The sequence below is a fragment of the Squalius cephalus genome, assembly GCF_949319135.1.
Source record: "Squalius cephalus genome assembly, chromosome: 4".
Taxonomy (NCBI): domain Eukaryota; kingdom Metazoa; phylum Chordata; class Actinopteri; order Cypriniformes; family Leuciscidae; genus Squalius; species Squalius cephalus.
The window spans coordinates 45161278-45174318 of NC_137125.1; the positions used below are offsets into that span (position 1 = coordinate 45161278).

Sequence of the window (13041 nt, forward strand, 5' to 3'; positions counted from 1 at the left end):
ATATCAGAAACTGTTATACATGACTTAACCGTCTCTTTTAATCAATTTAATGCGCCCTTGAATGAATGCATCAATTTCTCTAAAAAAATAATGACTGAGCCCAAACTTAGTGTGAGTACATATGCTAAATAAATGCAATATTGTTTACAGTAATTGTGTGTATTTAGCATATAGTACATACTAGAAATGAGCCTTAGCAAGACAGTAGCAAGCAGCTTTTAATTTGTAACAAACATAAAATAAAATGACCAACTCCGTCAAAACATATCAAAATTCCTCAGTGATGTATATTGTTGTACATTGTTATTAGACTAATTAAATGACCTACTGAGTGTGTGAAGATGATTAAGAGTTTTTAAGGGATAGTTCACCAAAAGATGAATCATTAGGCTACTCATAATTTACTCACCCTCAAGTTGTTCCAAACCTGTCTTCTGCTGAATACAAAAGAAGATATTTTGAAGAATATGGGCCAAACAGTTGATGGACCTCTTTGACTTCCATAGTATGAAAAATAAAGACAAGGGAAGTCAATGGGGCCCATCAACTGCTCTGAACAACTTGAGGATGAGTAAATGATGACAGAATGTTCATTTTGGGGTAAATTATCCCGTTAAGTCCACAGGACCAAAAGTGATTATAGACCAAAGAAACACCCTTCCAAAGCAAAGGTGTTTCTCTGAGGGTGTAAAACTGCATGTCAGAAGCGGATGAGTAAAGAGATTGCAAGCAGATGTGCAGGCTAGCACTTCATACCTCAGCGCGCCTGTGTGAAATCTTCATGATAAATGCTCTGAAACTTTTTTTTTTCTCCCAGAAGACCCTGTTTGCCGCAGGAGCCAACAGATAGTGTTTTTCATTTGCCTGTGTGTGTTTTATCCCCCTGTGGAGAGGACAGCCCAGCATACAAACAAGTAAAAACAAGTTTACAGGAATTTAGACCTTTAAATATTAAAATGACACATATTTATTAATCCTATTGTTGTAGTTGTAAAAGAAGTGCATTATTGTGCTGTTTTTCCACCATTTTGATTGTCTCTAAATTGTCTCCATATGGGAATATTGATCTCTCTCTCACATACAGTACAACTTCAAATTAAAGCTGCAAGCAGCGATGAAAAGGGCCCTCGCACCCGTGCCGCCGCCACCCGGCGCCTTTAGGAAAACAGAGCACGGTGGGCAGTATGTAAATATAGGAGGACTATGTCAAAGTAATTTGTATTTGCCACACTTCCTGCTACCAGCAGGTGGCGCTATTGCTATAACCAAATATGAGCATGGTCATGTGTTCAGGACAGGACTATTATCAAACATGTGAAGTTTGGGGCAGATTGGACATCGTATGCCTGAGTTACTGCAGGCTGTCTGTGGTTGCCTAGCAACATCGGAACTGCAAGCAATATTGACAGAGAACTTATCTGATCATGCATATATCACCAAAAGGCCGAAATTGTGTGTAAGTTTGTCAGGCCGCCGAGGGCACACCCTTCGACGAAAACTCAAGATCTTCGCAATTTAACGTCGCAAAGGTCTTAAGATTACACTCACCAAATTTGAAGAGGATCAGATCAAAACTGTAGGAGGAGTTCGTTAAAGTACAACATCAGGAAATGGCTAAAACTGCCCAAAATCTGAGAGGAAGTTCAAAATAGCTGACTTCCTGTTGTGTTTAGGGCTATGCTCCAAGAGACTTTTTTGTAGGTATTGGGTCATTACATGCATGTATCAAATTTCATACCTGTACGTGAAACCTAGAGGCGGGGCAAAATGTGGGGGCAATAATTTACCGAATTTGCCGCACTCAAAGTTTCATGAGTTTTCGAGCATGTTAAGGCCCTCTAAAAAGCGATTCACTTTGAAGAAGAAGAAGAAGAAGAAGAAGAAGAAGAAGAAGAAGAAGAAGAAGAGCAAAAACAATAGGGTCCTCTCACCATCGGTGCTCGGGCCCTAAATAGTTGCATGTCTGCATGATTGAACATCGCCATTGTTCAAACACCAGATCGTTTATTCTCAGACTGAATACATCATATTCAATTATCAATTTGATTAGTTGCAGTTAATAATTTTTTTTCCTTTGAAGAGGCGGTTTAGAAATTGTGTAATGAGTTCGCTCTTGAATTGAATAATTATTTTTGTCCTTGTTGTAATTTAAGTAATTGAAGCAATTGTTTCTGAATATCTTTGTTTTTATATCCCATGGATGTTTACTAGCATCAACCATTAGTCATGGCTGGTTCCATATTGAATTATGGCCCAATTTGTCATTTTGACTGCTAAAGTTTCAATGGTGGAAAGCCAATTCAGTGCTGAGGCCACCTGCTGGTACGCCTACAGCCTTCATAGAGAGTTAAACCGTGAACTGACAGTGGGCATTTAACCAAATGTTTTCATTACACCTCGGAGCAATGTTACAAACAAAATAAATCTCCATTCTGCACCTTGCTGCGGTCCCTGTCTGAGCTTCCCATAGAAAATGCAGCTTTTCCCTAATTACGGTGTGTGTTTCTCAAATGTTGGGTCTTTACTGATGGGATAAACAATGCTAAATGCGAATAATCAAACGCATATACACATAGACAGGGCCTTTCAGTTTTTTAAAGGGAGAAAACTTATATTTCTTAGTTGACATCAAAGGTTGAGCGTCTAGTCAAGCTTTACAATATTTGATTAAAGATTCTATACTACTTTGTCTTAGAAAAAAAAACACAAACTAAAATCCATCATTTTCAATGAAAAAAAAAAGGGAATTTAGGCATCGTAAGATTATAATGCACAGTATGAAAATAATATTTTAAATGAGCATTAGATTAGATATTGGCAAAAGGGAAATATATAGTAAATGTAAAAATAGAGCAACTGAGCATGTCAAAAATAAACATACAATATCCATTACATAAAATATCTCTGTTTTTACATACAGTATATATTCACCGCTAAATATCTATGGACAATGTAGGGCCTGTGCATTTCATAGTTTTTTTTTAAGGTAGGATTTTTGTTTACTTTTGAATGATAAATTATACTTTGTTGGGTCGGCACATGAAGAAAAACCCACAGAGAACCCCTACCCCACCTCCCCCACCCCCTTTTTTTAAAGTTTTTTTTGTTTGGATTTTCTGTGCGTGATCTATCAAGTTTGCTATCTAGATCAGTCTGCGATCGCAGATTAACGTTCTCCTGTCACAGCTTGAAAAAGTGATGACTTTTTTAACCTGTGTGAGCTGGCAGAGTAGATGTTTATACCTTGCTCTCTCCATCATACACTCCATTTGTACTTTTATCTCCTGCTTTGTATCATTCTCGCACATGCTGTCTCAAGCTCCATCTTTCTGTCTCTCTCCCTCAATACCTCTCTGATGGGCACAGCATTCGATCCCGCCACAGAAATCTGTCGGCTTTGAGAAAGCTGATGGCCAATCTCATCACCGTGGCAACATGGCAAGGCAACACTAGCTCTGTCTGCCTCATTCAAAGAGAAAAGGTGGAAAAGAGGACATGGAATGAAATGAGAGACCACGAGTAATGGGATCAACTTATCAACTTCCACACCTGTCCCAGTGTAGCCCTCAAAGCACAGCTCATTAGATCCCAACGGTCCTTTTCCTTGCTCAGGGCCGAGATATTAAGCTGAACCCTCGGTGAACTGAGAGAACCACGCTTTCCCCAGACAGCTTAAGACTGAGCTTGTAATATGACCATGGCATACTGTGACACAAATTGTTTGGATACTGAATGACCCCCAGTGGGCCCCCCGGTGCAGCTGCGCGACAGGGCTCACAACATGCACGAATGATGCTGCCGAGTTTGGCTTGGATTGTGATTACGTTTTAAAAGAAACAATCAGTTATGAAATGAAAATCATACATGTTGTAATTTTAATTAGATTATACTTATCTGTGTATATATAAATATATACTCACACACACACATACAGTGTGTCTATATATATATATATATTACCATTTATTAATATTTTAATACCATTTATTAGTTATCAGCCATAAATGCTGGCCGATATTGGTTAAATCTATTTTAGTACTTGCCTACATTGTTTAAATATTTGCTATATTTGTTTTCTCTGTTCAGTTTTCTTTTTCATGTTAATGGTCATGTCAGAATAACTATTTTAATAGAATGTTATTATGTAAAGTTACATGTATTTGTGTTCACAAACTTGTATAAAGTATGTTTCTGGCCTCGGAAGACATGTAATGTCAACCAAATAAAACATTTCCCCCCTGTCTTCCACATGTAAAAGGAGTTAATTTAATGCTGTTACAAACCACAGAAAGACCCATCATTTTTCCTCATCCGACTGAGAGGAGAGAAATGACAGCAACATTTATAATTCGGCCCACTGTAATTTTTCGCTGTCAGGCGAATCCCCAGAAGTGCAAAGTTCTTTTTAATCAAATTATTTGATGAAAGCTGAAGGCAAATTGAGCAGTTCTTTTACAATTAATTATCAAAAGACTGGCACACAACACGAGGCTTGTTATAGATTGAACTCCCGTTTGAATATTGATTCACTTTTTTTTTTTTCTTTTTTCATGGCAAGATGTTTTGCCTCTATCACTCCCAAACACACACAATCACAGACACTAAATTATTCAGCGGTTCCTTTTGGCACATTTTAAGTTTGATTTCTCTTTTAATTACTTTGCTGTCTTTGATATATCAGCATGTTTGCACTGCAAGCTCTCTGCTTGGCTCCATAGGCTTGACTAGAGGTTCAGGTTCAGGCCAAATATTGAGATCCATGCTAACCTCCCTCTGTTCTGGTTCACGTTTCGACATAACTCCCTTCCCATGTCCATATGGCAGCGGTATCGATCGGAGGCAGAGTGCAATGTCAAATTTCTTCCTCTACTGAGGTTTTTGCGCTGGTGATTTGCATGCATAGGGCATCGGAGCAGTTAGGGATTTCAAGGCAAAACAAACCTGATGGATTTGTAATAGATATACAGATCTCATGATTTCAGTATCAATGCAGAAAATGTTCACCATGAGGTTTTTTTGAAGACCAACCTAAAAGGTTGAAAGTGCATGCTCTAATGGTCATACTCAAGAATTTTGAGAAGCAGATCAAGTCTCAGCCTTCAAATTGTTACGTTTTATTATGAAATTCAAACAATAAATACCGTTTTGGCGCTCTTAATAATAAAACTAATTTGTTACATTTATATAGCGCTTTTCTGTGTACTCAAAACTCTTTACATATGGAAGGGGGGAATCTCCTCAACCACCACCAATGTGCAGCATCCACCTGATGAGACGGCAGCTATATAACGCCCACCACACACCAGTTTATTGGTGTAGAGGAGACTAAGTGATGAAGCCAATCAGTATACATTAAAAATAATGTGGCGTGGAAGTTCACTGTAGCGCCTCAGTTTAAGCGAAGCGGTAGCGCACGCGATGATCTCTTCCTCTACTACTAGTTACAGTACAAAATAAACATGAATTAACATCAGAGGGTATGTTGAAAGAATCAGTAAAACTTACTGAAATGCACATGTCTCATGTAATTGTTAAATCAGTGTTTCAACTGCGGATAAAACAGCTTGTAAACAATGTGAAAAACCTCAGAAAAGCCATTCATTGTCAATATACTGTATAGTTAGCAAGAAGAAAATTTAATCTAGAGAGGAGCATTTTGAAAACATTATGAACTATATTACATATTTTTACTCTAATACCATTCAATTTATTATCATAACTTTATTATAATAAAAACGGCCTTATCTGCAAATGCATCAGTTACTAATTAACCTCACCCCCAAATTCTCACTCCAAGCTGAACTCAAAAGTTGTCAGTCCTGTCTATTTGTACCGTATGTCCGGTTATTGCCGTCCTCCTGTGGTGAAATGCTCCACAGCTCTGTTCTGTCAGTAGCCTCAGGGGGGTTTGGAGCTTCGTCTCCCCTTACTCTCTGTCCTGCGGTACCAGGAAAGGAAAGTGAGGGAATGCATATAAATCTGTCTTTTTCTTCCTCCAGTAAAGAGAGAGGGGTTACAAATGCCTTATTTTGATTTCTTCTCCAGCTTAGACAGCTGATGGAGTATTGATGGTAGGGCGTGTGAGAGCGGGAGGGAGGGAGAGAGAAAGCCCTGCTTGCACAGATATGCAGTATTCTTAATGTGACTTTGACAATCCCACAGAGGGATTGAATGACAGCCAGTCGATAGGGGAGCGACTCCTCTGGCTGGCCAGCAATATCAGTGCAAGTCGGCGAGAGAGACAGCAAATAGAAGACGAAATGATACAAGGGAGAAAGAAGACAAAAATTGGATTGAAAAAGGGGGTGGGGGGTTGCATAGATTTAAAAAAAAAAAATTTTTTTAGATAAAGCATTATAACAATGACTTAACATTAAACCCTATATATACAAAAAAAAATGTAATAAAAAATAAATACATATTTTATTCATGCATATATATTAGGGCTGTCAAACGATTAATCGCGATTAATCGCATCCAAAATAAAAGTTTGTGTTTACATACTTTATGTCTGTGTACGGAGTATAATTATTTTCTATATATAAATACACACACATGCATATATATATTTAAGAAAATGTGTTATTTATATATAAAATATTTATATATAATATAAATTATATATAATATAAATATATATACACAGTATATACATGCAAATATTTCTTAAATATATACATGCATGTGTGTGTATTTATATATAGAAAATAATTATACACCGTACACACACATGTATTATGTAAAAACAAACTTTTATTTTGGATGCGATTAATCGCGATTAATCGTTTGACAATTACGGCTGTCAAACGATTAATCGCGATTAATCGCATCCAAAATAAAAGTTTATATATATATAAATATAATTTAATATAAATATATAAATAATATATATATTATTTCTTTATTATATATATATATATATATATATATATATATATATATATATATATATATATATATATATATATATATATAAATATATAATATTTATATATTATCGTTTTTGTTTATATTTACTAATAAAATATAAACTTTTATTAATTTATTCATGCATTTATTATTTTTTAAATTAATTTATGTATTCTTTTTTTATTATTGTTTTTATTAATGAATACATTTTAATTTTTCAAAGTGAGTATGTTCCCAGATGACATTAAAGCAAGGTTTTGACAGTTTTAGCTCACCTCTGGTGACTCTTTGTTCCTCAAACTATAGCCAAGTGCAGAGACACACACACACATACACACACTGAGCACTCTGGAGTGTATAATTAATTACCAGTGGAGGTAGAATGAGAGTGAGAGAGAGAGAGAGAGAGAGAGGGCCAAGCCAGGACGCCTGATCGCAGTCATTTTAGATGAGAGAGGGGTATGGCCGCGGCTGGCCTGCTTTGCTCCTGTAACCCTCTCATCTCCTGTCTCTGCTCTTCCTCTCCCACCTCCCCCAATAACCCTACTTCTCATCCCTCCTTTTGCTCCACAGATGAGTTTAAGGGCACGAGCACCGTGGAGCTGATCAAGAAGGAAGGCACCACTCTGGGCCTGACAGTATCCGGAGGCATCGACAAAGACGGCAAGCCCAGAGTCTCCAACCTGCGCCAGGGCGGCATCGCTGCCAGGTCAGTATTAGCGAACCATTTGTGGATTCATTTTACAAAAACACTCCAGCACTTTCAAAACATTGCTGTGTTTTTAAGATGTCTGACATATCTGACTCGGAAGGTGGGAAACATCTTTAAGAACAGTCATTGGTGCTTGCTAAGACTGTTATTTTTGACAGGGTTGGGACTTGAATAAACACATAACTTTAAGTATTTGGTGCGTAGGTCCCTATTTGAACATGAATGACACCTAAAAACTTGCGATTCCGCTTAAAATTTTCAGCAAAAAAATCTTTACTTAGACTTGCATTGAAAGAGGGACTCAAGCCACCAAGAGACCAGAATATCATATATTTCGAGTGGACTTCTCTAAGGCATCTTGCCCAAAATACCCTAGCAACCACCCAGAACACACTAGCAACCACATAGCACTGGGGTTAAAACAGTACGAGTAGCCTAGCATCTACATACATTAGCATCACAGCAGCATTGTTGTGACTAGTTTTGTACAGCTAGCAATCACATATTCTTTAGAAAATGTAAGAAATGACTTTCAATTCAGTTTTGTAGATGCTAAATGTTGTTGTCAGGTTTTTGTTGTCTATTGGTCTTTATGCTAATGATTTTTTTTTTTTGCTAAGACAGCAACTATAGACGGGCCCTGAGAGATCAATGTGTTCATAGTCTGTTGTGCTGGAGCATTGTCTAGGAAGTGTGTGTGCACATTGTTTTATCTGTACACACTGTGCGTATGTGTGTCTATGAATAAAGTAGACCGAATCTTTTAATCAATACTGCATAAGCCAGAACTCTTCTCTCATTTCCATATTGGCTCTCAGGAATGGCAGACGACCTACTGTTCGCTAGCATGTCAGTCCTCCCCATGAAAACACACACAATCCTCAAAGAATAGATCCATATTCAGATCCCAGAACAAACACTGCACATGCCGTATAGTAAAACACACGTTTTAAACCCTCTTCTTCACAGTCACAGATACTTTTTTCTGCAAATCAATTGTTCGGCTTTAAATGTTTCCCTGCACATCAAGTCTTGTATCTTATTACCACAGAGACACTTTCCCTGATAATTTTACTCGAGCTAAAATAACATCACACTCGCTTTTCCAGAATCTGTTGAAAATCAGACCGCCTTGTAAAACGCAAGAGCTTTCAACTCTGTGTTTGTGTGTCAGTGAAAGATCGAGACGGAGACTGGAACAGCCTGTCTTGATCTCACTAGATGCTTCCTTGGAACAAAGTGTTCCCTTCATGTGCTTAAATCAGCTATCACAGCGTCTCAGAGTTCGACCTGACTCCTCCTTTGCCTTATTTTCTGCCTCTCTTTATTTCTATTCTTTCTTTGTTTGTTCTTCCTGTTCTTTCTTTCTCCCTTCAGTTATGCAATTTCCTCTGACATTTTTTTCAGCTAATGTACAGAATCTAATTCTTGGTCTGTTTCTTTGCAGGAGTGACCAGTTGAACGTAGGGGACTACATCAAATCTGTGAACGGAATCAACTTGACAAAGTTCCGTCATGATGAGATCATCAGTCTGTTGAAGAATGTGGGTGAAAGGGTTGTCCTGGAGGTCGAGTATGAGCTACCGCCTGTCTGTGAGTGAGATTATAAAAGCAACGCTATTACTTAATCTAGCAAAGCTGGAATACATCATTCTGACTGGTTTGTCGCCGCATTCTGCAATATGTAATTTTTCATAATAAACGATAAACTGTGTAACTTAATATTGTTCCAGAAAACAGATTTCCTATACATGTGATCTTTTCATATATATTTCAAAGTGATTAATATTAATACCTCATATAATATAATCAGGGCTATACAGCAACACCTGCCAACTCGCCAAATGCGAGTGGATTTCAGCAGTGGCGTCTAATGCTGTCACTATTACTAGCCACTTTGGCGGGTTGAATTTTATATATAATATATTCATTCTTCAATTGTAGTCTTTTAAAGAAGCATCTGAAATAATAAACTGAGTGCAATGTAGTGTTGTCAAAAACTCGATTTTTCAATACATATCAATACTGAAATATCTGAAACGCTTCCAATACTCATTTCCCGCAGAATAGATACACGGCACGCTGCAATTTTCCGCTCTTTCATCTCTCCGACAGCGAGTTGACACACAAACCCGCCTCCCCTTACACTCGTTTCATTTGCTCCGGATGAATTTGCTCTGGTTGGTGTGTTACAAGGCTTGAAGATCATTCCTGCAGATTTTGTGCTCATACCCAAAGTGTGCGCAGATAAAGCCGCCTCTCAGTACTAAATTGAGTTTTTTTTCACTGCGTATTGCGCTTAAAGGTAGGGTAGGTAGGATTTTTATAAAAAACTTTTTTTCAAATTTGTTTAAACTGTCTTTATATACCAATACATAATTAAAATGTAAGTGCTCTGAAAAAGAGAGTATAAAAATCGAGTGACTGTAGACCTTTTAATCTGCAATAAACACAGCTCATTATTTCCATTCGGGACGAAACAATTGATTGGTTTGGGCGACTGTCACTCACTCTCGCAACCATGGCTACCACCCCTGTTGCTAGATCTGCCCATATGCACGCGCACCCGTTTGATTTGAGGAGGGCAAGAGGCGCGGAACCTACGAAGAGTAAAATTATGGCAGAGAAAGAGCATTCAAAATTCAAAGCACCTGCATATTCAGTCAGCGAAGGCAAACAAGGCAAAAACTACTTCCTCGGACCCTGGTTGCCCGCACTCTTGAACGACCTCCTCTGCTTCGCCCTCGACCCCGGACCTGTCCTCGAACCGACGAAGCGGTACTTGTCTCTGGAGTGTAGTCCTCATTAGAGTCAACAATGTTTTCATCATGGAAACTCGCAAAACACCGTATATGTTATGAATCTTACACGAAATTCACCTTCATCACAGTGTAACTGATGGTATTGGAAAAACATGTATCAATGCAACCTGTTTTTAGCTTTGCCTTATAAATATAGCTCGTTACCTACTGTATAAATATAGCTTGTTACCGAATCAAACAAAGCATATTTTAAACTTTACCAGTATCGATATGCTAGCTTGATAGTGAGTACTAAAAGAAATCTTATTTGTTTATATTTATAGTGATAAAGTTAGGTATTTTATTACATGTGATTCTGACATGATGTCACTGCATGCACTGCGCTCCTTGCTCTCCACTCGTTCAGGTAAATAAATGCGTCTTCCGCTGAGCCTGCGCGTTTGGCGTCGCGCGTTCATGTGTTTTGGGGGCGTGGCTTTGGAAGGAGCTCAGAAGGGAGGGGGTGGAGTGAATGGAAATAATGAGCTGTGTTTACAACAGTCGTGAGAGGTCTACAGTCACTCGATTTTTATACTCTCTTTTTCAGAGTACTTACATTTTAATTATGTATTGGTATATAAAGACAGTTTAAACAAATTTGGAATGTTTTTTTTTTTTTAGAAAAATCCTACCTACCCTGCCTTTAAATACACACAAAATAATGTCCAAATTCCGGTCTTGGTCAGTATTCTCGTAAATACAGTCAATTGTGTTTTTAACGTTAACATTTGAGAAAGAAAACGCATGTGTAACAGTATAATGGATCCGTGCATCAGGTCTAATATGCCTGCTGCCAAATTATGATAAGATAATACTAAAAAATATGTATATGGCAGTTTTTCCCCATTGTATCAATGCTAAAATTAGCCACAGTGGCTGGTGAGCAAAAAAGTGAATGTCAAACTCTGAATATATTATATTATATTATATTATATTATATTATATTATATTTTTTTGCTAAATAGTCACTGATTATTTTTGCTTAAGTGATGAGTGATTAACCACCATCAATCTACCATTGATTTGTTAAAATTAGTTTTATAACAGCAATCTTTGGCTGAGTTACGTCACTCTCAGTGACTTGAAATGTATTTTAGTTTGTTCATTTATATGTTCTGGTCAAGCATTAAAGTCTTGGCAGAACTTTGAACTGTTCATTTTCTTCCTCAGCTGTACAGGGCTCAGGGGTCATGTTCAAAAATGTGGAGGTGACGTTGCACAAAGAAGGCAATACTTTCGGTTTCGTCATCAGAGGTGAGTGCCCCTGTAGACTTCCTCACATCTGAGTTCAAATGTCTTTGAGTCCACCTCATCAACACACTTTCATTCACATCTACATCAAACAAAAAGAGACTATTTTTCTCTATAGATTTGTTTGGCTGCCCTTGGGCCCGCTGAAAGCCCGCTTTCAGTCGCACTTCTAATGCTTACTTTCCAAAATATTTACCAAGCAGACTTCATTAAAAGAAAGAGACCATTTTTTAGATCCATCTAGAGAATGAAGTCTTTTGAAGAGAGACAGAACAAAAAGGTTTACTGTCAAGGTCTTGGTTAGCTTTACTCCTTTTCTCAAATCTGTCTCATAGAGGCATATTGAGGACTTCCTTTTCATCTTCAAGACTCCATTTGTGAATTCAATGGTATGCAATTTTATAGCGAGCAGCACGGCTTTAAAAATGTATAATCTGGTGCTTTTGTAGAAAAATATATGGACATTTCAGTGAGGTGAGCAAATGGCCTTTGATGTGCACCACTAAGCCAGTATTTGAGCTGTTATTTAAGTTTATCAAGTGTGAGTATACATCTCCACAAGTGTAAATGTACAGTGTTTTACTCTATGGCTACATTTGTTTAATGTTTCAAAACAAGTTGTTTTTTCCATGGTGTAGGAGGTGCCCATGAAGACAGGAACAAATCTCGCCCGGTTACCATTACAACCATCAGACCCGGTGGTCCGGCTGACAGGTGAGTTGGTAATGGATTCTGAACTGGGTTCATCAGCACATTAGCTATTATTATATCCACCTTTATTATGCACATTTCAGAATATTGCATTAAAAAAATGCAGAATGATTTGGTTTAATTCTTGCCCTGAAGTGTCTTACACGATTGTGTTCCTAAACCCCAGCATTCGAACATGACAGCGTTTATTGCGTTTTGTCTGCGTGCTCTGAGATGCAAGTCATTGATGATTCTTGAAAAAAAGAGCCACATATTTTTCACCAATTTACCAGGAAGTGACTATTTTGTTCTCTTGACAACATGGAATGGGAACGCTGCTTTATTTACAAATGTTTTATGCGATATTCCAAATTTGTGAATAAGTCAATTCGCAACTTTGGATCGAAGCATAGCTAATAAAGCTTTTTTTGTCCAAAAACCTAGGCAGCATCCTTACTGAAATAGACTGAAAAGTAACTGATTAGAAACACTCCATAGCAAAGACACTGTATATGCATCATACAAATAGTTGATTCACATACTTGACTCTTGATTTCTATAGGTTTTGGTATTAGCATGTTGCTTATCTAATGCCAGGAGACTCTAATAAAATACAATAAGCATAAAAATACACAAACATAATTAAGTGATCAAATTTTAATGGCATAGTCCTCCTTT

General features: G+C 37.5%; 1 protein-coding gene across 23 annotated transcripts in view; it reads left to right on the forward strand.

Annotated features, from left to right (window-relative positions):
* grip1 (glutamate receptor interacting protein 1) overlaps positions 1-13041 on the forward strand; it is a 248060-nt gene that overhangs the window by 177598 nt on the left and 57421 nt on the right. For all 23 annotated transcript variants that reach the window (XM_079868988.1, XM_079868976.1, XM_079868981.1 and 20 more), the window contains 4 exons: positions 7483-7618; positions 9069-9214; positions 11593-11676; positions 12312-12387. In XM_079868988.1, coding sequence (XP_079725114.1) covers positions 7483-7618; positions 9069-9214; positions 11593-11676; positions 12312-12387 — 442 coding nt within the window. The remainder of the gene's footprint in view (positions 1-7482; positions 7619-9068; positions 9215-11592; positions 11677-12311; positions 12388-13041) is intronic.